We start from the raw sequence: 24,826 nt of genomic DNA, 5'->3' as shown, positions 1-24,826 counted from the left end.
GGCCAGCAAAATAGACATTTCAGATGCGATTTCACCAAAATAAGTGATTTCTTTGAAAGTTTTGTTTCCAGATTATCAGTGGTAATTCTGAATGAATGCCTAGTGCTAGTGCTGTTGGGTAGAAATGTGGGAGTCCAACAGTGGAGATTTTAAAACAGTTCTGGTCTGCTTAGTAATGGTTTAACAACACTTAAAAACAGCTCATATTGAAGCCAAATGTTTCATTTCAAATTGTACACTTGACAATTAATTTTAATGACTGTTAATTACTAATGCTGGCTGGAAATCCATTTATAGCCTCCGACACCCAGCTCCCCCACTACTTGTCTTTCTGCAGTCTCTCCCACAATTCCAACCTTTATAAAACGCCCAAGGCAAAATCAATGTATTTTTTTAAATGCAAGAGAGAAAAGCAGGAAAAAAGCAATTATCAAATGCATTAATTATAAACAATTACAAGCTGACCATGAGTCAGAGTCCCTCAAAAGATTTTTGCTATGTGATGTTCCCAGACAATCCTCCTCTTCCAGTTGAACCCTGAAGTTCCTCATATAATCCACATGAGCCACGCCACTCACCAGCAAAATTGTCCCAGCCACAGAAAGGATCATGAACAGATGAGCTGCCTCCTCTTTTTTTTTTTTTTTTTTTGTATTTAAAGTTTCTACAGCATAATTTGTGAACTGCCTTTTAAAAATGGTGTTATTCCACTAAGGGGGACAGTTGGAAGCACGTTTTTACACGCTCTTTTGTATACAGCATTTATCACAGTCGCTCGAACGCTCATCTATTTTTATGTGATCCCACTAGCTTTCCAGGCCAGCAGTGTGGGAAGATGCGGTTTTCAAGAAACATTACTCTAGCAATTTAAAGCCTTGGAGCTGATATGACTGAGGCTGTTTTGTGTGTCTTCTAAGGCTGTTGGAGTGGGTTAATGTTGTGGTAGCACAAGTCTGGTCAGTTGTAGTCAGGTGGTTAGCAACGCTTCTGCCAAGAGCCAACCAGCCAACCTAGATTTTGTAAAAGATGTTGGCATCAGATGATTCTGCAATACAGTCACTGAACAACCGTACGTCAACAATGCTGAGGTTTCTCCTTTTTTAATTTTGTGGCAGATGGTGGATATTACAGCCAAGAACTGTGGTAAGCCAGAGGCCCTGCCCATTGCTATCAAACCGAATGTTGGCTATTCTAAATGGAAACGTTTTTGATAAAGGATGGGATTTGGCTTCTGTTTTCATGTATTTTGGCACTGTGATCTGACACATTAGACTTACAGTATATAAGACACATTAAGTGTAAGCATCTTCAAATACACTGTACTTCCTTCAACCTTCACAGAACTTAGCACTTTCTCTCTCAAAATACAGTGTAAGAATTATTCCACACATGCACGTGTATGTTATTAACTACAAATGTATATGTGTACAAATAAGTGTCTTTCCCTCTCTTTGAAAATGAAATGGCTCTGTGCTTCTACAGAGCTGTAGTGTCAAACTAATTACAAGTGAGAGAAAAAACCCTTTCAGAAAAACAGTCATTTAAGATGTACATCTAACAAGTGGCAACCTTGAAATCTCACTCACTGAAAAGAACATTAGAAAACCCTTCCTGACTATACCACTGGAGGAAAATTTTAATAAAAACTAATTAAACTATAAAAATCCCAAGTGGTTAACTGATTTTAGGGGCTAAATTTCTGGCAATTCTAATTATCCTCTTGTGGCTTCACTTAGTGTTTCACAACCATGACAGATGACAATGAAAAACTGCAGTTAAATTCATCCTCCCTGACACCACACTAAGCACTAGCTTCTCGCTCTCCAAGTAAAATCAATACCATGTTTGAGTAAACACGTTTACAGCTTTATTAGGATGTCTCGCTCGTTCTGTAACAGCTACTTGAAGCTGTGGTAACAAATCGACTCAACTCAGTTAAACCTAGAGAGCTGAGTAAGAGGCTCATCGATAAGGTTGTTATAAAAATAAACTGCGGGAGATCAGAAAGCTGGAACAAACAGCCTGGTAAATGTCAATATTTTTACTTCCAGAGAATGACAAAACTATGAGATAAAGAATAAAATGTTTTGGAAGTCTATATTTACTTTACTTATAAAATCGTCATGTGCCAAATGACCATTTAGACTGTCTACGTACAACCCTCTTACACAAACTTCTTATTTTCTAATCACCAACATGAATATTAAACCAAGCACATTTTCAAGAAAAGCAGTTAGTAGTGGTATTGCTGTCCCTATCCCTCTTGTTTTCTTTACATTTATGGACACATTTTTGAATGCATTCAATTTTTGCAAGGATCACTCAGTTGGGTGTACGTCTTCCTTAGTCTGAGGTTATATAGACATTTAGGACACATGCAAATAATACAGCTTTGCATTTACTAGACAACTATGCATAAGCAAAAGGAGTGTTTTCATTTTAGCAGCCTTTTCCTGGAATGGAGAGGAGGTGTGGAATACACAAAGCAAAATAGAGTTCAGACCCTAATGCTTTAAACCATTACATATGGAAAATGTTAATGAAAGATTCCCTCAAAAAATGTGACAACAAAAAGAATGAAATAAAACTCCACTACATCCCTGTTATTCCATGAAGAATCAGTTACTGAAGGCTGAATAATTTTATTGCACTGTTTGGACCTACTGGGCCAGCTCACTGCAGCTCATAGAATAAGGTGTCATCATACTTCCCAAGGCCTGTATAGATGCTTGGGCCCATCAGACACTCTGTCTAAGGAAAATTAGCAGTCTTGTTTCTTTCATGACTTTGTGTAAGTAGGAACAGTGGTTGTAACTCTATAGTGGTTTGGTCCTGAAGGCCGTGCAACAGACGGAGAAAACTTAGATCCTGTTTTGAAGCCTACTGAGACTGACTAGAGTTTTCCTATCACTCGCCTATGCTGGCCCAAGCCTTGACTGACTACTGTCCAACCTTGAGGGGGAACAGCTGAAAGCTGGAGGAAGGCTTAAGTATTTTATACTGCGACACCCTCCGTATTAATCATCCTCAGTGGATTCTATTTATAACCTGTTGCATATCACCTCTATTAAACTCCCCAGTGCATCTTATTGTCCAAGAAAAGAATAATTTCAGTCTACGATATTTTTCATTTTTAAGTCCACATGATGAACTTTGGGAAATTCCCATTTAATTAAAAAAAAAAAAACTCCTCCAAGCTCACAAGGAATATTCAAGGCACTGCATATGTCAAGCCAAATACAGGTATTTTCATTGGAAGCATCTTCTCTATCTATCTGTCTGATAAAGCTACTTTCCAGGCTGATATTTCTCTTTGTTTTTCCTAAAAACATTTCCGAGAAAGTTTCCTAGAAGTGTTCTTTAAAAGTTAAAATTATCCTTACACATTTTTGACACAGCAGAATGAAATAAACTTTATTAGTACCTGAGGAAATTTTCTGAGCCTCAAACCACATCTGTTGTATTGACAGTCATCAGATTACTACACCTACTACTTGGGATAAGAGGAAGAGAATTTCACTAATTTAACGTAGAAATAATGAAATTCTAAGCATAACAAAATGCAATACTGTGTACTATTCTCTATTCAGTTTTTAACATATATTCAAGTACAAAAAAGGCTACGTGAATGTAACTTCTTAGTTGAGATTCACATGCACAAAAGCGAGGAGATTTGAAGTTGTGTTTGCAGAGTCACTGTCTCTCAGTAAGGTTTGATATTTGCAGGTGTTCTTCCACACAATCAACCAGCAGCATGTAAGGAGCGTCAGAAAGCAACACCCGATGCAGTGAGAATATGGTAGCTAGACAGTCTACGAATTTATTTGCTTTTGTGGGCTGAAATAGTCTACCACAGCATTACATTCATAATGCTCCTATTTCAGAAGAGTGGTATTTAACATCTTTTGCCTGTTTAAATATCTGTTACAGTCCTGAATTGACACTAATCGTTTCCTGGTCACCGATAACAGTCATGTCCCTTTAAGCAGAGTACATCAGCGTCAAACAAATCTACAAGCATTGCTACTACCGCTGCTTTCAACTGGGACTGTGTTTTTTCTTTTATTTCTTCTTTTATTGCAACCTTGCTATCTTCCCACCTCAAGTATGACCCTGTTTCAGTAGGGGGGAAGTGAACAAATCATGGGAGATGTTACCATCCTATTATATCATAGAGGCAGCTGCAAGCGATTGAGGCTCCCCTAGCCAATACCACAGCCTGAGAAGCACCTTTGTGGTCACTGTGTCAGTGCCGTAGCATCACACCAAGTCATATTAGATGTGAAATAGATAATATATTTCAGTGTATTTTTATATTTCATTGTGTGTTATTGTATCTCCTGTGAATACAGCATCAACTTAATCTGACATATCGTTTCTTAGGGGACTGTATCCTGCCCTGATTCCCAGGGGTATGTTCTTGATGATCCAATCTGACTAGTGCCTCTGTTTCTACTCAGAATACATTAAAATAACACAAAAATATTACCAACAGTCTGCGAGCAAGGTAGTAATAACTCATTAAAGTAATTTCTAACCTTCCACATGAACATTTTCTTTATCATTACATGATTTTCTAACACATGACACATTAACATAAAATGAAATGTTATGAGGACAGGGAGAGAAGGCATGACAAAGTATTTTAAACGGTGACGATTTGCTTTGAGGCGTTAAGTCAATTTGTAATTGTCCCATAGCTATTACAGCAAAAATTGGAACTTTATAATTGGTTTTAAAAATCTATTTTTAACACAGTAGTTTTGTTTTTTAAAATGTACGCAACCTATTCAACGTTTATGTCTCACAAAGCCTGTCCAGAATGTCACTGAATTTATGATGAGGTAAATTAGGCCTTTTAAAACCCAATTTTGCAAAATATTAATCCTCTTGCTGTCTACTGAGGCTCCCTTAACACTGACAGTGTCACTGACAGGAAAAGAGAAACAGTGGCTAGAAGGATCAGGTCCTGCTTCAGTTTAATTAGAAACTTCTGAGGGTTTTTAATTCCATACTCTGATCCTTTTAAATGGATCTCTCACTTCTACATGTTATTTTAAAAATGACTGAGTATACTAATATTTTGCCTTACATTAATTCTACTACATATTTGTCTGGATTGCCTTTAAATTGTATAGGTGAAAATGTGAATTCCTGTATTTAAGTTACTATATTTTGATAAAAAATACATATGTAATAAAATTGAGGTGAACAGTTAGAAACCAAGAGAAGGCTAGCAATTAAAACAAAACAATTAAACCAGATTGGATCACAATTAAACTATACTTGATCAACACTTGGTACCGGTTTTAAGTATAATGCCAGCACAGAAGACTGCATTATTTCCAAAGAAATAAATTTGAATGGAAATTGGTAAAAAGCGAATTAGGGAAATAAAAAGAAAACAGGAATATTCCATGTTTTTCCCAAAGGATATCTATTTTTATGTTCTTGTTTAAGTAGCTGCAATTCAAACTGTGGCAAATTTCTAAATTGTGCTAGTACTAATGTTGAAATTACCAGCGACTGGCTACACTATTAATCACAATAATGACGTGCCTCTAGCTGAGACTGAGAAAAATCAACTAGGAACATATAATCTGGTAATTTTATAGTTGGTAGAAGGTCAGTTACAGAGAGAACGTGGCCACCTAATAGCCTAGGTTTAGATGTGATGTTTATCTGAGAGAGTTAAGAATGCCACCAGAACACATGGGCGGTAAGTCATGAACACGTTGACAAGTTGTCCCCCAGCAAGCAAAGACTGATGCCCTATCTGCAGCTCAGCTATTATACTCATGTATGCTGTTTATAAAACAGGCGTATTAAAGATGGGCAAAACTGGCTGTCAGTCAAAATGCCGATGACATTAAGAAGGTATTTTTATTTCAAAGCTTCATATCTCATCAGCCATGATCTCAGTAACAACAGGATTGCTCAGAGGCAATTAGCCACCCATGTTGCATAAATGAAGACTAAGAGCATGCTGATTTCTGTTATAACATTTATCTTTACTTCAAAGAAAAGACAGAACAATTCAAAATAGTATCCTCTTGTCTCTTCGCTCATGAAAATAAATTTTGTAGCAAAAATCAGCCATAAAAAGTTACACGCATCTGCACATTTAATTAATATCACCAAAAAATACCCCTCACTCCCAGCTGGCATATAAAATTGCATCTCAGAGCTCTGGTGTTATCAGAAGGCAGTACTTCGCAGCTGTAATATTTTATCCACTGTATTTCTCTCTAGCAAATGTGATTAAAAAATGATGACAACTTCCCAAGGTATCTTAAACAAGTATAAAAACCTTATACAAACTAAAGACCACTGTAAGTGGATTAAGTAACTTCTGATAGCACAGTCCTGCTGTTCAGTAAAGAACTGTTCCTAGTTCCTTGAACTCCTATTTCAGCAAATCTAGAATGTTTTAGGGGCGGCGAATACTGGAGGGAGGACACCTCTTACAACAGATCATACAATGATGAAAATACCAAAAATAAGAGGAATATTTAATTTTTCTGCAATGTTTTTAGACAAAATAGATTCTTCCACAATCTTAAAGAGCCCTATAAATCCATTAAGGACCTTTCTTTTTAGTATAGTCACAAGCTCACTCATAATTTAGTGTTCTGACAAACCATTCAAACCACCTGTCTCTGCTGAAGGCATTATCAGATCTTTTTGGCATGTTTAGCCCTCCTGGTATAGCCACATAGCAACTATCCATAAGAACTTATTTCATTTTTCTCACATGCACATGCCTCCATCCACACAATTCCTTCACATGAAATACATGAGGGACTTATTAGACAAAGTTATGAATACAGTCCATCTTTGCCCTGTATCAGATTTACTGTGAGAAGATGGAATTCCCATTGTGTAAGCTCAATTTTTTAATTCATTCAGCTTCTACTTTAGCCACCAACACTGCCCTCTGAAGATGACTCAGGCTGGATTTTGAGAGGAGCAGGAAATGGCACCTAGGAACCTAATTCCTATAGGATTAGAACTCGTAAGGCTATAGCACAATTTAAGTAGGAAGAGACCTCTGGAGGTCACTTGCTCCAGCACCTGGTTTAAAGCAGGGCCAACTCAGATCATGGTAAATCCCACCTAGATTATTTTTTATTTTAAAGATTCTTGAATTCTTTCCATAAATGAAAGATGCTGTAGAACAACAGCATAAGAATTACTATACTGGATTCAATTCTGTTTCCATTTTTATCAACAGTATACTTGTTTAAATCCACTGGCTTCAGTCAAGGTATTCCAAAGTTATATTAGTGTGTCTGGAAAACAGAACCTGACCTTTTAAAAAAAGGTTTCTGAATCAAACTTTCAATAGTAGAGGAGTAATGATGAACAATTATTCTGTGCACTATGGGTTCTTTGCAAACCTATATTTATATTTATTGTGCTGTGTTTTTATAAACATACATATATGTATATGTATAATATATTCAAAGAATGTTTTGCATTAAGGATAATATTTTAACATTTCAATAATGTAGAGGTATATAAAATATTACTTGGCTCTGAAATCAAAGCTGGATGTCAGTCTATAGAAAATCATTTGCATTTACCTTGTGAAAGCAGGCTAAAAATTGAACAATCATAGAATCATAGAATGGTTAGGGTTGGAAGGGACCTTCAAAGGTCATCTAGTCCAACCCCCCTGCAAGGAGCAGGGACATCCCCAACTAGATCAGGTTGCTCAGAGCCTCATCCAGCCTGGCCTTGAACATTTCCAGGGATGGGGCATCCACCACCTTTCTGGGCAACCTGTGCCAGTGTTCTATAACTCGCATCGTAAAAAAATTTTTCCTAATTTCTAATCTGAATCTACCCCCCTCTATTTTAAAACCATTACCTCTCGTCCTATTGCAACAGGCCCTACTAAACAGCCTTTCCCCATCTTTCTTGTAGGCCCCCTTGAGGTACTGGAAGACCGCTATCAGGTCTCTCCGGAGCCTCTCTTCTCCAGGCTGAACAGCCCCAACTCTCTCAGCCTGTCCTCATAGGAGAGGTGCTCCAGCCCTTTGATCATCTTCGTAGCCCTCCTCTGGACCTTCTCCAACTGGCCCATGTCCTTCTTGTGTTGGGGGCTCCAGAACTGGACACAGTACTCCAGGTGGGGTGTGATGACCTTTAGGCAAACTCTTAGGAGTTCAAGCTCTTTACTTATCTATAGAGGCATTTAGATTAAGATGGAAAAATAACGTTCAGAATTAACCGCTATATTAAAGATGAGGGAATAGCTTTATTGAGCCAGTTTGGCAACAGAAACAAAAGAAGGGAAGTATCTCCACTAAGCCCTGTGGTCTGTAAAGAAAAGATAAGGATGCCACGAGGCACACTCATACAAGGACGCATATAAAACATGACAATTCCTCTTTTGTTGCTCTCCTTGTCTTCTACCAGGGTAGCTGTCTGATAGCTGAGATACCAGTTGGCCATCTCAAAGATTCATGCTAGGTTTCACAAGAGAAAGAGAGAGAACTGCTTATTCTGTAAGCACATGCACTGAAAAAAAATCTGAATGTAGCTTTCAAACTATGGCTAGCAGCTTTATGAGATTGCTCAGTATGTCCCTCCTCCTTGCAGGGGTTTGGACTAGATGACCTTTAAAGGTCCCTTCCAACCCAAACCATTCTATGATTCTATGGGAATTTTTAAATGGGAATTTTTAAATGGGATTTTAAAATCAACCGTTGGTTTGAGTCATTGACCTCAGCTTTGATATCGACAGAGAGAAATTGCTATCAGCTTGTATTTGGCACTGTACAAGAATTAATGAAGAGCTCCTTCTATCTCAGGATTTCTTTTCCTTGAGAATGGTATAACATCTTTATAGCATGGTGATAACTAATATACACACTTGCTGTGATCATTCCGTCACTGCTTCATCACCCTACTTGAAAATGATTTATGGTTACATTTCATACTGTAGTACTTTTCATGCACTATATGTCTAAATCACAGTAGATTACTAAGTCAATATATTTATATTGACAGAACCTGAAGAAGCACTGATTTTACACCTTCTCCTATTCATTTATTATGAACTCTCTACCCAGTTCCACTGAGTAGACAGATTCTAGGGGTGAGATTTTGCAGGGAACAGTGGCAGTAACCATCAGAAAAGATGCTTATTGTTTTCATTAGTTACGGTGGCAATGACAACGGGGAGTTCAAACAGAAGGCAGACCTAGTCTGGCTAAAGAGAGTAGGATGGCATAAAGGAAAGCATAAGATAGTAAAACTGTCCATATTTCCATCTGTTTATTGCCATTAAAGATGCTTAAAGTCAGCATTAAAGGGCTGACTAGTAAGAAATAAATGTTAATTTAATGAGTAATAGAACGTTCCCCAAACTCGGCAAACGAAGGCTGTAATTCCACCAAGAGGACTCTTGCGACATAAGCCACATCAGCAAAGCCCAAGTGATTTGTCAATGTCATCAGAACCCAGAGATGGAATTGCAACTTTAATTTATGGGCTTTTCAGGGACTTATAACAGAAAACTTGTGGTACCCCTGAAATCCACAAGAGGTGCTGAGATGCTACCAAGTAAATAATTAGTGCTTAAACTTCTAAAAGGCAGTAGTGTTGCTGGAAAGTAATAAAGGCAGAACTCTGTTAGTATTGTTTAGAGAAATGTTTTTATCATAAAGACACCTGCAGTAATTTTAAACCCCAGTTTCTCATTCATGCATTGCACCAGCCTGAGTGGCAGACGACTTGATGCCTGCAAAAAGAGGCAAGAAATTCAGCGATATTCCAGGTACCAACTTAATAAAAACACATTTCAACTGATGAATGCAGTTTATTTCTTGTTGCTAGCTGCTGGAGTGAGCTAGTTCTCCTTGGAGGCCAGCGGCTTCATGTTCAGAAATGCTGAACTCATGAATCAACTCACAGAGTTACAAGTGCCCAGAAACTTTGTGTCTTTAAACTTTTTCATGACTTTAAGGTTTCAAGACCTTCAATAGTTAGACAGGTTCTAGGAAAAAAAAAAACAAACCACCCAATAGATTTCTTGTTTTCCACTTTCACTTGGAGAAACCCATGAAGAGTGATTTGCCAAGTTGGCATAATTATTGAGAAGGAATTTCCTTACAATCTATGAGTTATACCTCTGGAAGAGAGTGCTTCCGTGAAAGACCTTTCAAAATATGACAGAGTCTAACAAGCCTGACCTCCTAATGTAAAATAAATCCTGCTTGATGGGGTTAGGTCTCATTATATCCCACATTCCCCTCTCAGCCAAGACATATGCTTCAACAAAACCACGTTCAGTCATGTTAATACACCAATCCCAGAGAAGTATGGGAAGCTTTGCCATGGGACTCTTGTTCTCTGCTGTTTAAATAAAGGACCTACGTTTCTAGGAGAGTATATTATAACACTAAGCTAAGGGATGAATTTTGAAACATTTTACTATGAGGACACTAAAATAAAAATATTATATGTACTGTTGCCTAGGTAGTAACAACTTGATAAAAACTTCAATCAAAGAAAGAAGCTAGGAAATCACTGAAGTGAATATAGTCTTCCCATTATAAAAATTCTGTCAGGACAATAACACCGCAACTGGTTGAATGCTAGAGTCAACAGAAGATACATACGTTGAGTAGTATTACCAACATTACTGTGTAGGACTTTCTGGTAAGGAGACCATAAAGAACTTTTCCTGTTGCAAATACATACTTTGAAAACATATGAAAAGTGTGATATAGATAAAATACAGACATTTCCCCCAAATGAAACACAGACCAAATCAAAGCCTATCCAGTCCAGTATCCTATTTCCTACATATGGGAAGGAAAATGAAATTATTCCATGAAGAAGGAGACCACAGTATATACAACTAGAATCAGCTGTGTATCTAGGCTGTTATGACTCCCAAATCTCCCATCTGGACTAAACTCAGGAAAAATCTGTTCTCTGAGGAGAATAAATGACCAATTTATTATTTATGGAGTGACAAAGAACTAAGATATCTCACAAGCTAATGGAAGAACCGTGGATATTCTAAAGCTCATGTTGCTTTGTTAGTGATAGCAGAGAGAAATACGGCACAGCAGGAACCTAAGCTCACATATCGATACTCAGGTAAGTGTCTAACCGCAATGAGGTTTCAGACAGATTTGCAACTGCTGACCCAACTTCCATTACAGAGGCAAAACCAGCTCTGGTCCTTTCACCTCCTGGTATTGAGGGAGAACTGTACAATGTCATGCTACCACTGGATTGCATTGCACTTGTGCTCCATACAGAAAGCACCTGATGCCTCAGTGCTATTTGTGAGGCAACTGCAGAAAATGATATATATATGTTCATAAACAGGAACACAGGACTTAAGATTCCCCCAAATACACTGAAACTTGCTGTATCCAGACACATCATCTCAACAGACTTGGAACGACAAAGGGGAGTTGATCTTTTAGATGTATTTTCTTTCCTTTTTTCCCAAAAGAGTTTAGCATTTTCCACATCATTTTTCCCTTTGGAGAATGGAATCTCACAACTGATCCAAGACCAGCCTGACAGGATGTGCCTGAACTCCTTACACTGCTGGTGGAAGGCAGCAGCTTGGAATAGAGTCTGATGTGGTTTATGTCTGCCTGTCCATTCAGGATGTTCTGAATAGTTACTGAAGTAAACGTTTTAGCCCTTCCACAGAAAAACAGCAGCTCTGGCAGTACCAGGGAAAAGGATATAATTTAAAGAGGAAGGGTTATGAGACACCAGGCAGTGCTTAAAGCCTGATTTCTTTAGTTGCAATAGTCTTCCTGCAGCTAAACTAGGAAAGAACAAAAGAAGGGCTATTAAAAAAAAAAAAGTCCTGATTTCAAAATGCCTGAAATCTGAATAAGTGATAATAAATACAACCTGAGATAAACACGGCAGACACATGAAAAGCTGCTTCCTGCCGAGGCAAAGCTTGGTTGGTGTGTGCCATACTGCCTGCCTGGGCCCTACCCAGTATTATTTCATTTTCAGGATCTGAAAACAAAATAAGCAAGATATATATATATATTTTTTTTTTTTCCCCACAACAAAACCAGCAGCTTACTGGCCAGCTGATACACAGAGCACGTGTATACAAGGATAAGCACTTGAAGATGATCTTATTTATGTTATAGTCACTGTTTCTTAGTAGTTCAAATTTAGTCTTGTTTGTGATTTAGGAACAACAGTGACAAGCGTGCACTAAAAGGTATATGAATAATATGACCTGACGTGTTTTCCTCTATTTCTGTCCTTTTTGGATCACAAAAGCACCAGAGCCATGAGTAATAAGATTCCTATTTTCAGCCAGATTTAAGCATATACTGAAAATTTATCATTGGTGTAACTGATGTATTAAGTAAGAATGGAATTACTCACATGCTTAAGATTAAGCTTATCTTGAATATTTTCTTGAAGCAGGACACAATTCTGAAGCTTTAATTTGGTAACACACTGCTTGTTATCCCCTTCATAGCTACAAGACCGAGCCCTGCAATTCTATTTATAAAGTCTCTTCGGTAATGTTTCCAGTAAATTAGTGACTAATGGAGCTCCTTACAGCTACTCCATTCTGGATATTAGAGCCTTCAGGATGCAATAGTGCATCATAGAACTACATGTATGAAGGTTACAATGAATGACAGAACTTTTGGATTAGATTGGTTTTTGGCTTATATTGAATAATTTTTTTAAACAGGCATAGACATAACATCCTCTTTTTTCCTTAGAGCTTGTGCCAAAAAAAATAGTAAGTTTGCAAATGGATATTAAGCAATGCCAGATATTTTCTGGGTTTGTTTTAACAAATTAACCCTTTATGTTCTTTTCTGATGTCCAAATAATTGTATTGGAAGCAGATGCTCTACCAAAATTGACATGATCAGAAGACATTACGCTCACTTATTAGCATACTGTTTAATATTCACTACAACCTGTTTTAAAGAACAACAATGTGTTAACATATAAGCCAGGAGGGATTTCTGTACACTATATAGTACTTGATGCAGCTTGTTTATGCAAAAGTCTGACAGATACAATTAATCTAATGAAAACGACCAGAGTACAGCATAGAGGAATATTATTTTTAAAGTAATAGAACACACTTTCCCTTTGAAAATCAGAACTTAATTAAATCATATAACTTCAAGATACAGAGAAAAGCTCTAAAAGAATGAAGCTCATTCTGAAGGACAGTTGAATGAAAAAATGGTAGATTTTATACAGAGAGAATAATAGGATAATCTCCAAAGAAAATAAAGAAGTAAAAAATACCTCCAACAAATGCATCTCCAGCTCCATTGGTATCCACAATTTCACTCTGATCACTCACCAACACAGGGAAAGTAGTCACTTCGTTTTCTATAGAGGAAGGAGAGAATAAAACGTGAATTATTTGCAAATATTACTTTGAAAAGCACAACAGTGAAAATCAAAGCAATTAAAAACCGGATCTCTGACCTTTAATACAATAATTTGGATAAAATGTACTTGGTTTATAATTCTGTCTGTATTTTCTGCATAGGGATACGGGAACACATTTGATTAAGCTATTTGTTGTGGACATTTTCATTAATTACTTCCAGCTTAATTTATTTTCTTTGTCTCCTAAGGGAAAGAGAAAAAAAAAGTAAATCAGGAGGACCAACATAAAACACCTGGGCATATGGGCAAGACTAAGAAAAATCCATTGTGCCAAAACCAGTGCTTCCTATTAGTTGCAGAGAGGTGATGTAGCCTCCAAAATAGCCAGTCCAAGCTTCCAAGAGTTCAACAGAATTGCTGCATTGCAAAAACCAAAATGCACATGAACTAACTAAAATAAAGGTGTGAAATAAAAAGCAGGAACTAGTGTAAATCAATGTGCTCTCAAATTACATCTTTTAAAAAACACATACATGTAAGAAGCCCTGCAACTTGCCATCTGACTAGATTTGGTTTCAAGAATTCAATGACTTCACCCTCTTCCTCAGCATTTCTTTTTTACAATACTATTTCCTTCTCTGCAGCTCCCTGCCCTCTACTGGCATGCATTAAACCTATTGCAATAGGTAGATACTCAGCATCTTCACCTCCAATTCACTGCCACACCACAGTTCAACATAATTACACCACTTAGGTATGATAACTTCAGAGTTCTAGGGTTATAAATTTAATATATGCCACTAATTAATCAGCTATGGCTTTCCAGGTGGTAATGTCATAATGACGTGATAAAAATATAATTACCACCTTGTCACAATACCTTGTTAAAGTGTAAATTACCCCTGTAACAGAGCCAATGGAAGTTCTGCCTCTGGTAGTCAGTATGCATTAAACTGTCTCAGAGCAAACAGATTGTCCTTTGGCAGACAGCAGGAATTAAAAAAAGGGAGGGGGATGAAAAGCCTGTCAACCAGTGAAAATGAAAATCATCAGAGCTGTTTTCTTCTAATTTTTGGTAAAAATAGAAATAAAATGGGAAATAGGTCCCCCAGTAGCTGAAAGCTGGAGACAAGTAGTTTCTTCACTGTCCAGCAACAGAGCGGATCATAAAAATGACTCTTACATTGACGTAGACAGTAGCAAACAAGGAAACCTAGTTTGGGAGGCATATAAAGAATTCACAGTCTCAAATCAGGCAAGTCTGTATGCTGCAGAGGTACCAGAAGGATCCTGGTTTCTGTGAAATGCAGTGTATCAGCTCTACTGCTCTTCACCATCTGCTACTAAGTGAACCAGGCAGATATAATGATGCTGCCTCCAGAGGGAACTGTTGGCTGGCCCACCAGGAGGGGAGGGGAGGGGAGCATTAGCAACAACCATCCATGAGAGGCAAAGGAAAAAGGGTAATGAAAAACATAAGATTAATATTCCAATTAAAGAACAGGTTTCAGTCAGTTCTCCGCGCATCCTACTCTCTACCCTGTTAAGAAAGCTATTTAGAAACACGCTTCAGTGCTGTGTTGTGCTCTTAAGATAGTCTTCAAGAGCAATGTTTTTTAGTAATTTTAACAGGGTTCATTTGAATTGTAAATCAAGAAAGAGAGGTCTTACATTAAACTCTGCCAGGCGAGCAGAGTGTATTAATCCACTTCATAAGGAGGTATATATGGTTTGCTCTAGGTAATACTAAAACAATGAACAAAGTGATAACTCTGTTGAAGACACACTGTAATAAACTAACCTGCCTCCTTCCCAAGTGTGCATGGGCGTACACAGACGTTCCAACCCAAATACGCAGTAGCCATTGGCATATGTGTACTGATGTATGTGTTTGGGCAGAGAGTGAATAATGCACAGACATTATATTTTGAATGCTGTAAATGGGGCTTGGCATCATCAAGCAAAAACGAAAGTTCTCACCATCATCCTTCTCCTTTCTTTTCCTCCTCTGTCCTGATTCCTTCCCTCAGCTCCCTCTAGTACTTGCAGGTAAGTATCGCACTATGAGCTCTTATTCTATTCTTTCTGCAGTAAATGTAATTGTAAGTCACTGAATTAGTCTAAAACCCCAAACATACTAAGGAATTTAGCTGTTATACAATCTTTTCTTTTTCTGATCACAGTTTTCCATCTCTACCTGGGTCATACAATCTGTCTCTATAACTTTATGTATCTTCAAGAGGAGCAATAATCTCATACTTTGAAGTACAGACAGTTCTGAAGCAGCTAGCATGGCTTCAGAGCACATAGATATTACCACCTGCACACACCCAATAGGTAAATTATTTTTCTTTAACCTTAGGAGAACTTCTACTAGTATAGTGGAGTCTACTAAACTGTAGTTAATAATAATATGTATTGAAAGATACAACAAAATAATACTGAGGGTTTTTTTTTCCTTTCCTTCACAATAAAAGTCAGTTAGAATCAAAGCTGCCATTAATTTGCCTTGCTCTGTCTGTGCAATAGGATAAAAATAGCTAACATCTCTCACTGATCTGTGTTTTGTAACAACTAGGCACAACAGGGTGAATTAAGATGAAGTAGAAGTCTCCATTCTGAATATCCTTGCTTTTGTGACTTTAATGTTGCTTTAACTTCATTTCTGTGTGTGATCTATTACGTTATAAAACTCCCAAATCCATCATAGCAAACATAGAGACACCTTGACTAAGTACACTGGTCATCAGTGGCCTTGCTTTTCAAAGTCAGTTCTGATTTCATTTATCATTCTGAGAGCTTATGAAATAAAGAATAATTACATAAGTGTTTTGAAGTCCAAGTGCTGCTCCTCTAGGCATAAAATCCAGTGTTCTATTTTGAAGCAACAAATATCTTCTATGGTGAATACCCTGAGATACAACACATTCCACTTGGATATAATTTCCTGGAAGTCCAGAATTGTAAGTACAAATTGCAACAAGGTGCCTGTAATTAGGCAAGTTTTTGTAATAAGCATTAATGAAATTTAAAATTTTGGGACCTTGATTCAGCTCTCTCAATGACTTTACACAAGTGAGGAATCAACTGTTTTAGAATGATATAGAAATAATAAAAATCAAACATTAATGTGTTGATTTCAAAGGCTGAAGACAATATTCACAAATAAATCAGAAGGAACCAGCTCATTGATAAATTTAGTTATTGTTAATTTGTCCATTATGGTTATAAAGACGTGAAATCTATCTTTATTTTCTTCAGGCTAAGATATGCCCTAGCATATCTAGCTTAAGGTATTTTTGAAGGTAAAACAGTCTGGAGAGATAATAATTGGGGAGCAATATTAACTGAAAAAACCAGTGCTCCTTCCATTCTAATGGAAGCTCCCAAATGCACACAAGCCTATTTCATGATGTTAACTGAAACAATCGAACTCTGATGATAGCTGCAAATACTACAGGTCTGTCTTTAAACCAAATTAGAATCACAGACTACACGTCTACTCTTAGTACAGTAATAAACACCAGCAAGCAATCATTAAATCCAATTAGGCTGAGTACTTTCCTTAACTGGGTCATTTACCAGTCTCTCTTGCTCTTAAAAGTAGATTAAATGTGTAAACTTACATTTAATTACCTGTAACAGAACTCTTATGGGCAACATGTTGGATTGTCCTTAATTTTATATTAAAATAAAATAAAAGGAAGAATGGAGCCCTAAAATATATACCAAAACATCTAGCTATTTCCTCAAATAAGCTTTTGATCCGTGGGCTGGTAGTGGTAGTACAGATGCTTACAAGATGGAGACACATCCGTGTTTCTTTTGTGAGCTTCAACTTGTAAAAATGGAACAACTGTGAAACAGAATTCTGTCCCATCCCCTCCCCACCTCCATCCTCTCTAATTTTCTTTAGATCGGGGGCCAAAAACAGATAAAAAGAAAGGAGGAAAAAAAAAAAAGAAAGAGACAGGAAGAACTTAACAGAACACACAGAACTCAAAACCTATAAATGTCTCTGGGCAGCTATAAGGTCGGAAGTAATGAGAAACGTATTTGGAAGAAGCCTATGTCAGTCAGGGTGACTCTAAGCTTTTACCTCTCTCCAGGAGGCAAAACCCAGAAGCCTACAGGCTTTAAGTCTCTGCACCTTCTTCAGCACATTAATACAATTTAAAAATTATTAGTATAACAACACTTTCTCCTGTTTTTTTCTACAGTAAAAATACCGTTGTTGCTGTACTTCACACAAAGATACCACACTTGCTAACGTACATCAAATAGATACTGCAACTCTCCCCCATCAGCACAGCACTATCCAAAATTATACGGCAACGTGGGGCAGGGCACTGTGCCCTGAACCTCTGGTCAGAAACCCTTAAGACTTCCAGTGATGCTGTATTTCAAACCTGGCAGTGCTGATTCGACCTGTCATTTCTAAGCAAACAGAATGAGATCCTGAATTTTCAGATAGCTGTACGGCATGAGCACTCCAGGCCCCCCGGCACTTTCTGTGTGCATGCTAAGTTTGCCTTGCTTTGCATGCCAACATCTCCTCTCTCCTCCGTCTAGTTCTGTGCATCGTTTGGCCTGGTGCTGTAGCTATGTAGGGCTTGTCAGAAAAAGAAGGAATTTATTTCTCCAGTTCAATGGAGTTAAATAGTGTAACAAGCAACATGCAAGTCAGTCACATGCTTTGGGATCTTTCTAATCAAATATTTTAATAATACACAACAAATGATGCTGTATTCTAATGAATTCACTATGTAGCCAAGAAAACTTTATAACTAGTAATATAGAAGCTGTTAAGCATTTATTGCTATAAAAAACAATGTTACCCTAAACAAGTTATAGAGCATTTGTAATTTATAATGCATTCATATGTCTATGGTATGATTCAATTAATTAATACAAATATTAATTTATTTCCATAATAAAAGACCCAAATGGTGCAATTAGGCTAAAAATCTCCTTGCAGCTTGCTAAACAACTGTAAATTCTTATAGCTGTGTTGGCCAGGATGCAAAGAACTGTCCCTCAGAGGCAGCTAGTTAATTTGCAGTTGAAACAGAGATGGAATGTGATTCCAAAGACTTGGAATCTTCTGTGGCTGTACTCATGGTCCTATAGGTATCTGTAGGGGAAATGACAGTGTGCAGACCCCATTTTCCCTCTCTCCTAGGAGGTAAAGTTGATCCAAAGACATTTAATGGAACTGTCTTCCCTTTATAGCTCTCCCTAGACGTCCCATTACCTAGTCAAGAGTATTTTTATTCAGAAGTCATATTCATAGCATCTAGCTAAAGTGTGATTCATAGCATTAGAGTTAATGGATGAAAGAAGGCTCCTCCGAAGGAACTCGTACACTCACATACATCAGCTATTAGCAACGAAGCAAAATTAAATACTATTTTTGCACCAGTGTATATCCTCTGAACCTATGTCTGATTCTGTCTACACTCCTGTTAATTCAACATCACTCCTTTGAAATAACTCTTGATTTATACCAGCATAAGATCAGACTCAGAACTCTGAATCTAATTACAACAATTGTAAAAAATGTAACAGCATCAACTAATGACTCATTAATATCTTCTATAGGCCCAAATATGTTTTGTTTACTTTATAGAGGGTGCGGGAGCCACTTAAATGTCAGTATTTTCTATATCATAACTGCCAGTGACATGAGTTGAAGCTCTACTTTATTTATCACATTAAATAATTCTTTGTTTGCACAAGTAAGCAAAATACTATGACTGTGTGCAAAAGATGGGGAAGCAAGAGGTCAACAGAACATACTAGTTTTGCTTCAGTGTGGTGCTAACATAACATTTTCAAAATATATATAATGCATACATATATGGAAAAACTGCCCTAAAGAACAAGCTGCTGAATTTTTCTGGCATGTGTCACAATGTTTAAGGTTTAGAATGGCAATGAACTCTGTTGAAAAAGCCTTTCTGAGCACACAAGAGTATTGCCACTTGCCCGCTAGGCACAGATTTCTGAGGGAGCTGAAACTGCGCCCACTGAGCTGCCAGAAACTCACTCCTCTAACTCGGCATGGCTGCTGAAGACATAAGGTAATGTCAGAGCGAAATCCTTTTTCTGTGAACTCTGTCTGGACCAGGAAAAGGGTTGAGGACTCAGGAAAGGCAAATGGTGTGAGGTCATAAAAATTAAAAGCTCAAAACTTTTGCAGATGTTTCACTGATTCAACACAATGACTGTCTTGGAATTACTATGACGAGCTCAGATCAAAATCAGTCCTGAAGACAGAAGAGATGGGTTACAATAAATGAAACCCATGACACTGTATGATCCTAGCCTCTGTCGAGAACACGCTCTACTGCAGCGGGCCTAGACACATCAGTGAAAGTACGGGGTGACACAAAACCAGATCCGGCCTTGGATACTAACAAATATAAATATCCCTTCCTGCACTGTAAATCCTATGTGTATTGGTTTGGCTGCTGTACATCATAAACCAAGCCAACGCCACCCCCAACCTGTTATTGTTTGAGCTGTATATGGGAATGGTAAATACAAACAAATCTATTTCTATCCGTAAATAGGTAGCTCAAGAATTGAAAACACACAGAGATGATGACAGTTGGAATTTCAATGTCTAATGTAACAAATACATCACATATGTACATCCTAGTTACACCGACACGTAACGTTCTTGCTCACATACGCTCTTCAACATCCTGAAACTTGGCTAATGGGGACTGCAAAAATGGAGCATCTTTCAGAAAGTAGGCCATGCACTTCACTTACAGTTTGCACTGACCCACACACTAGCAGAAACGTGTGTATGCGTGTATTCCATTACACAGTATTCTACAGATATGTTTTAAACCACTGCCTGGCTGGACCATCAAAACACTGTCCTATGAGAGAATTTTCTGACAAATATTGACCTATAATCAGGCCAAAGCAACTCCTACTCAAAAGCTTATTAAGGTATTATCTACAAAAAAAAAAAAAACAACCAAAAAAGCAACAGCAAACCAAGGAAGAAACCCACATTATAATTTGTTTTTGAGCAGGACTTAAACTGTATTATGTCTCACATTTTTTATACATTAAGCATATTGCCCTAGCAGGGCAAACACACCTGTCAAAACTTGCAAGCTTTCTTAGCTATACCTCAGCTTCAGAGTGGTGAACACAGAAATCACATCATTTAAATAAATGCCATGTTACATGACAGCTTTGTTTATGCTACATGATAATCTGAGAAGCATGGGTCGTCAGTGAAGGCAGAAATGGGCCCAAGGCATTTCTATTTTACTTGAGCATCAGTAAGACTGAAAAGAGAAGGAGTGAGCATTAGGTCACTACAGAGCAGTTCTGAAGGAGCTTTTTCTTCTGGGAGTATTTATATTTAGTTTCATAAATAAAATCAGTCCCTCAGAATGAAAGAGACAGCCTTCCCTAGAAACATTACTAAAAATAAGTTAATGTATATATACTTCTCCTTTACAAAATAATTAATTGGATACTAGTTGGATATTGCTGAGGTAGATATACCATAGAAATTCTACAGCACTGCCTTTAAATATTCAAATTACATGTAGAAATTTTGGTTTTTCATCCTTTTAACTCAGAGCTCAGCACTAGAACTTTTAGTTTTTTCTTTTCTTCTCACGTCGTATTTGTAAATTCTGTGTTGCCTTTAATTAAGATCTCCCTAGACTACTTGTTTATTTTTGAAGAATGAAACATGCTTGCTAAATGAATTTTCTCAGGCTTTTGCAGGTTTTAGATCTATTAGAAGATGTCACTGCAGTGGAGGCTGAAATTTGTTCTAATCTCAAAGGGAAAACATTCTGCTCTTAAAATGCCAGAGAAACTCCACTGTTTTTAATGGAATTCTTCAAGCGTTATGCCAGTCTAGAAAGAGAATTTGGCCCAAAATGAAGTTTATTTTTCCCCTACATTAGTTACATATAATTTCTCAGATAATTAAATACCCCAAACTACGATCTCTGTAGTATCACTTAATCAATCAAAAAACATTACCTAACCATTGCTGTAAAATAGTCAATCTACTACCTTTTAAAATAATGTCGCATACATTTTAATGTCAATTACGCACCTCTGAATTTATACAATTATTGACTGCATAGAGAATTAAATTCATTTGGATATAGTAATTATAATAACGGTTTTGACAAACAGTTTCCTGCAAGAGCTCTTGAATCGTATGTTTGTGTAGCAAGCCCTTTAAAGTATGGCAGTAGCATACCGGCTCTCACAAAGGTAACACAACAGGTTTCACAGTGCATGCACTACTGTCATTTAAAGTAAACCCCAGTGCTATAAAAACAGGTTGTCTGACAAAACCAAAATAACTAACCTAGCAGCCAAATTAAAAATTTCCAGTCTCTATCTCTGCGGAACCTTGTCAAACTCCTACCATCGCCTGTCACTCTCAGTTACATTTCTGTAAAGTTTTATTTCTGTAGTATTAAATTGCTGAATCATTCAGTTTTAAGTTATTGCAACCTAAAAACCAAACCAACATATTGATTTTCTTTTTAGAGGCAACAAAATATTTTAAAATTAATCAATCTTTAGTTGTCACATTTAGTCAAGTTCCATTTGTGATCTTTTAAACCGAATTTGTATTCTCGTATTGTCAAGGTGACCACTCAGATGTGTATTAGAGGGCAAAAAAAAGTTCCTGCTCTGAAGAGTTTTCAGTCTGAAAAAGGTTCGTAAGGAAGTAAATACACATGTAAAAATAAATTGTGGGCACTCTTCTGATATAAATAAGTTATGAAGAAAGGGAAGAATCAGATACTGCTTTAAAAACCAGACAGATATGCAGGAAAAACTTCTGGTTGGCCTACAGTGTAAGATCATTCGAACTGTAACTTAAACATGTGGAAAAAAAATGGAAAATGCTTGTTACTTGTTCCTTTTAGGACCACTTCAGTAGAAAACACATACTTAATGGTTATTTATACATACTGCCTGCTTTTTTTTTTTTTGCCATCTTTTCCTAGAGGAAATAAACAGAGATTAAAAAATAATCAAGACTTTCAATTTAACATTTTTGAAGAAAAACTTTCCTTTTTTTCATGGAAACAAAACTAACTTCTGTAACTCTTAACTTGTACCAAGCTTTTACTCATCTTTGCTGCTTACTGTCTTTTCATTCACCTCTTTCCCCCCATCCTTCTCTATTGCCTGTTGATTCCTACTGATTACAGAAATGAATGAGGTGTCTACTGGTGACCCAGAAGCTGCTTGTAGACAACAATCCTAGCACATTTTGGATTTTTATGCCAACAAAAACTTAGAAGGCTTCATTCTTTTTCCATACAAATCCAAATCTGATCCCATAGCTGCTCCTCAGCAGCAGCAGAGGTGGGAGCAGAGTGCACCAGGATGGAATACGGCGGCTTGGGAGCAGACTAACGTTTGGAGCAGGTTTATGCACTTGTCACACTCTACCTTTAAACCTGTATTGTTTTAATAATCCAGCCTCTTATTTCCTTTTTCCAATTTTATTCTTAAATGCCTGTACATTTTGCATGGTCAGGCTGAAATTGGAAGAGTAGTTCTTTCCTCTTGTCGCTCTAACCTTTTATGAGCAGGCCTCCAGTTCCCCGTTCACCAAAACCAGCGAATCCACCAGTGCCCCCAGCCTGCAAGGAGAGGAGGGCTGTCATTCCCCACCAATTTCTCTCAGTCCAGCAAAGTGTGCCCTTCAGCCTATCCCTAGCAGTTTGACTTGGCCTTGAAGAATCAAACCTCATTTTTCTTTATCATCAATTTGTAATGTATTTTAATTTCTGCATTTATTTCCCTAAACCATTTGAGATCACAGCTTCACATGCTCTCATCTTCTAGACCAGTGCAGTGACTACCCCAGAAGCCCACACACAACACATATCCCAGTATGAACATCTAACATGCTTTGCTTTGTTCCTCCAAACATCTGTTTTGGTTGTACACACAAAGATCACTTTATGGTTTCTGTATTCTAGCTTTCACAACAACTGTCCCTTCATTTTTGAAACAATTAAGCTGTCTAGTTAAGCAGGAAATAATAAAAAAAAAAAACCTTAGTGTTTTTATATTTGGTTTTAGCCAAATATAAAAATGTTAGTGCAAAAAGCAGATACTTATATTCCATGATGCACTAGAGATTAAAAGAAAATTGCATTTTTAGCACTCTAACTACAGTGTTGAACTGCTCACAAATGGATTTTCATATTTTTGTAGTAATTTACATTGTGCAATAGGTATTGTAATCTAATCTACCACAATCGCATAATTTTTGACCAACTTGCCGTTGATAAATAATGCAAGTATCAGGTTATTAAATTTTTTACAATTAAGTGACTAGGAAAGCTGTTTATTGCCTTCCGTTATACCCTCTGTTAATAAGATCGTTGGTGCAGATGTTCGTGTATGCTGCATTGATGTTTAATGGTGCATGATGCTCTAGGTGGTTCCCATAACCTTGCTTTGTCTACTATGAGCTGACTCAATTGATATGATAATAGAGAAAAGAGGTCTGAAACAAGCTGGGCTGTACTGGCACAATTTGCATAACCTTTAAATTTGCCATCATTTGATAGCCAACTGCTTCTAAAAATTCTTATTCGTTGTCAGCAACAACAATATACTGTACAGAACAGCATTCTGCAATTGGACAGGTGGGGAGGAAAGAAAGGGCACGCACAGTTTACTGCACTTTTACATTCTATCTATATTATTACCAAATTTATAAAGCCAACAATTGGGAGCAGAGTTCTGCAGTTTTATTTGTGATCAATTGCTATTAGCCACAACTCATGGCCTGGCATCTTTTCAGGTTCACAGTGCAATATCCCAGTGTGGGATTACAAGGGACATAATACTGGGTTCCGTAGACTCCTCTCTGATTTCGTTTTCACTGCTGATCACTGGGGCAGGCACAGGAATGGGGACGGATTAGAAGGGCGGCGGGGGCACCGGGTAGCAGACTACAGCCAACAAAAGCAACACAAGCAGCCTTCCAAACTTTGTATCTGGTTCCTGACGACTGTGTATTCTTTTTAAACTAACATTAGTATTATTTCATTCAGTAGGTACAGACAAAACCTAACAATATAAAAATAGTTCATGTTTACTGTATTCACTAAATCTGCTGTCTGTATATACTTTAAGTCAGGTCTGCTTACTTTACTGACTTTATTATTCATAACAAAGAACAGTGATGGTGAAAGTAAGCCATAGCCTACTTTCATTCAAATGGGATCAACCACATAACGGTTATTTTTGTGGTACCCAGAGGTTTATATCTAAGCTGCTATTTCATACGCTATACCATGCTCAGGTGTGTGAGGGCCAGGCCATTGGTATACGAGTAATGGGCACAGCCTGCTTCTCCGATATGACATTTGAACCATTTCCACTTTGCTTTATCTGTGAAACCTACTGT

The 24,826-nt window shown here is 37.4% G+C and overlaps 1 protein-coding gene and 1 long non-coding RNA gene across 7 annotated transcripts in view; one reads left to right on the top strand and one right to left on the bottom strand.

Annotated features, from left to right (window-relative positions):
- LOC147600028 (uncharacterized) overlaps nucleotides 1-13,877 on the top strand; it is a 46,732-nt gene extending 32,855 nt beyond the window's left edge. Inside the window, exon 4 of the long non-coding RNA XR_015259119.1 lies at nucleotides 13,629-13,877. This is a non-coding gene — a long non-coding RNA (uncharacterized LOC147600028). The remainder of the gene's footprint in view (nucleotides 1-13,628) is intronic.
- ADK (adenosine kinase) overlaps nucleotides 1-24,826 on the bottom strand; it is a 305,394-nt gene that overhangs the window by 6,729 nt on the left and 273,839 nt on the right. For 5 of the 6 annotated variants that reach the window (XM_086752773.1, XM_086752771.1, XM_086752772.1 and 2 more), the window contains one exon: nucleotides 13,291-13,377. In XM_086752773.1, the coding sequence (XP_086608899.1) occupies nucleotides 13,291-13,377 (87 nt within the window). Of the gene's footprint in view, nucleotides 1-9,559; nucleotides 9,752-13,290; nucleotides 13,378-24,826 lie in introns of those variants that run through there. The other variant, XM_086752774.1, reaches the window with a different exon arrangement.

The sequence above is a fragment of the Chlamydotis macqueenii genome, chromosome 7 (assembly GCF_036417535.1).
Source record: "Chlamydotis macqueenii isolate bChlMac1 chromosome 7, bChlMac1.mat, whole genome shotgun sequence".
Lineage (NCBI taxonomy): Eukaryota > Metazoa > Chordata > Aves > Otidiformes > Otididae > Chlamydotis > Chlamydotis macqueenii.
Note: the sequence above shows the minus strand (reverse complement) of the source record. Positions and strands in the feature narration are given on the sequence as shown.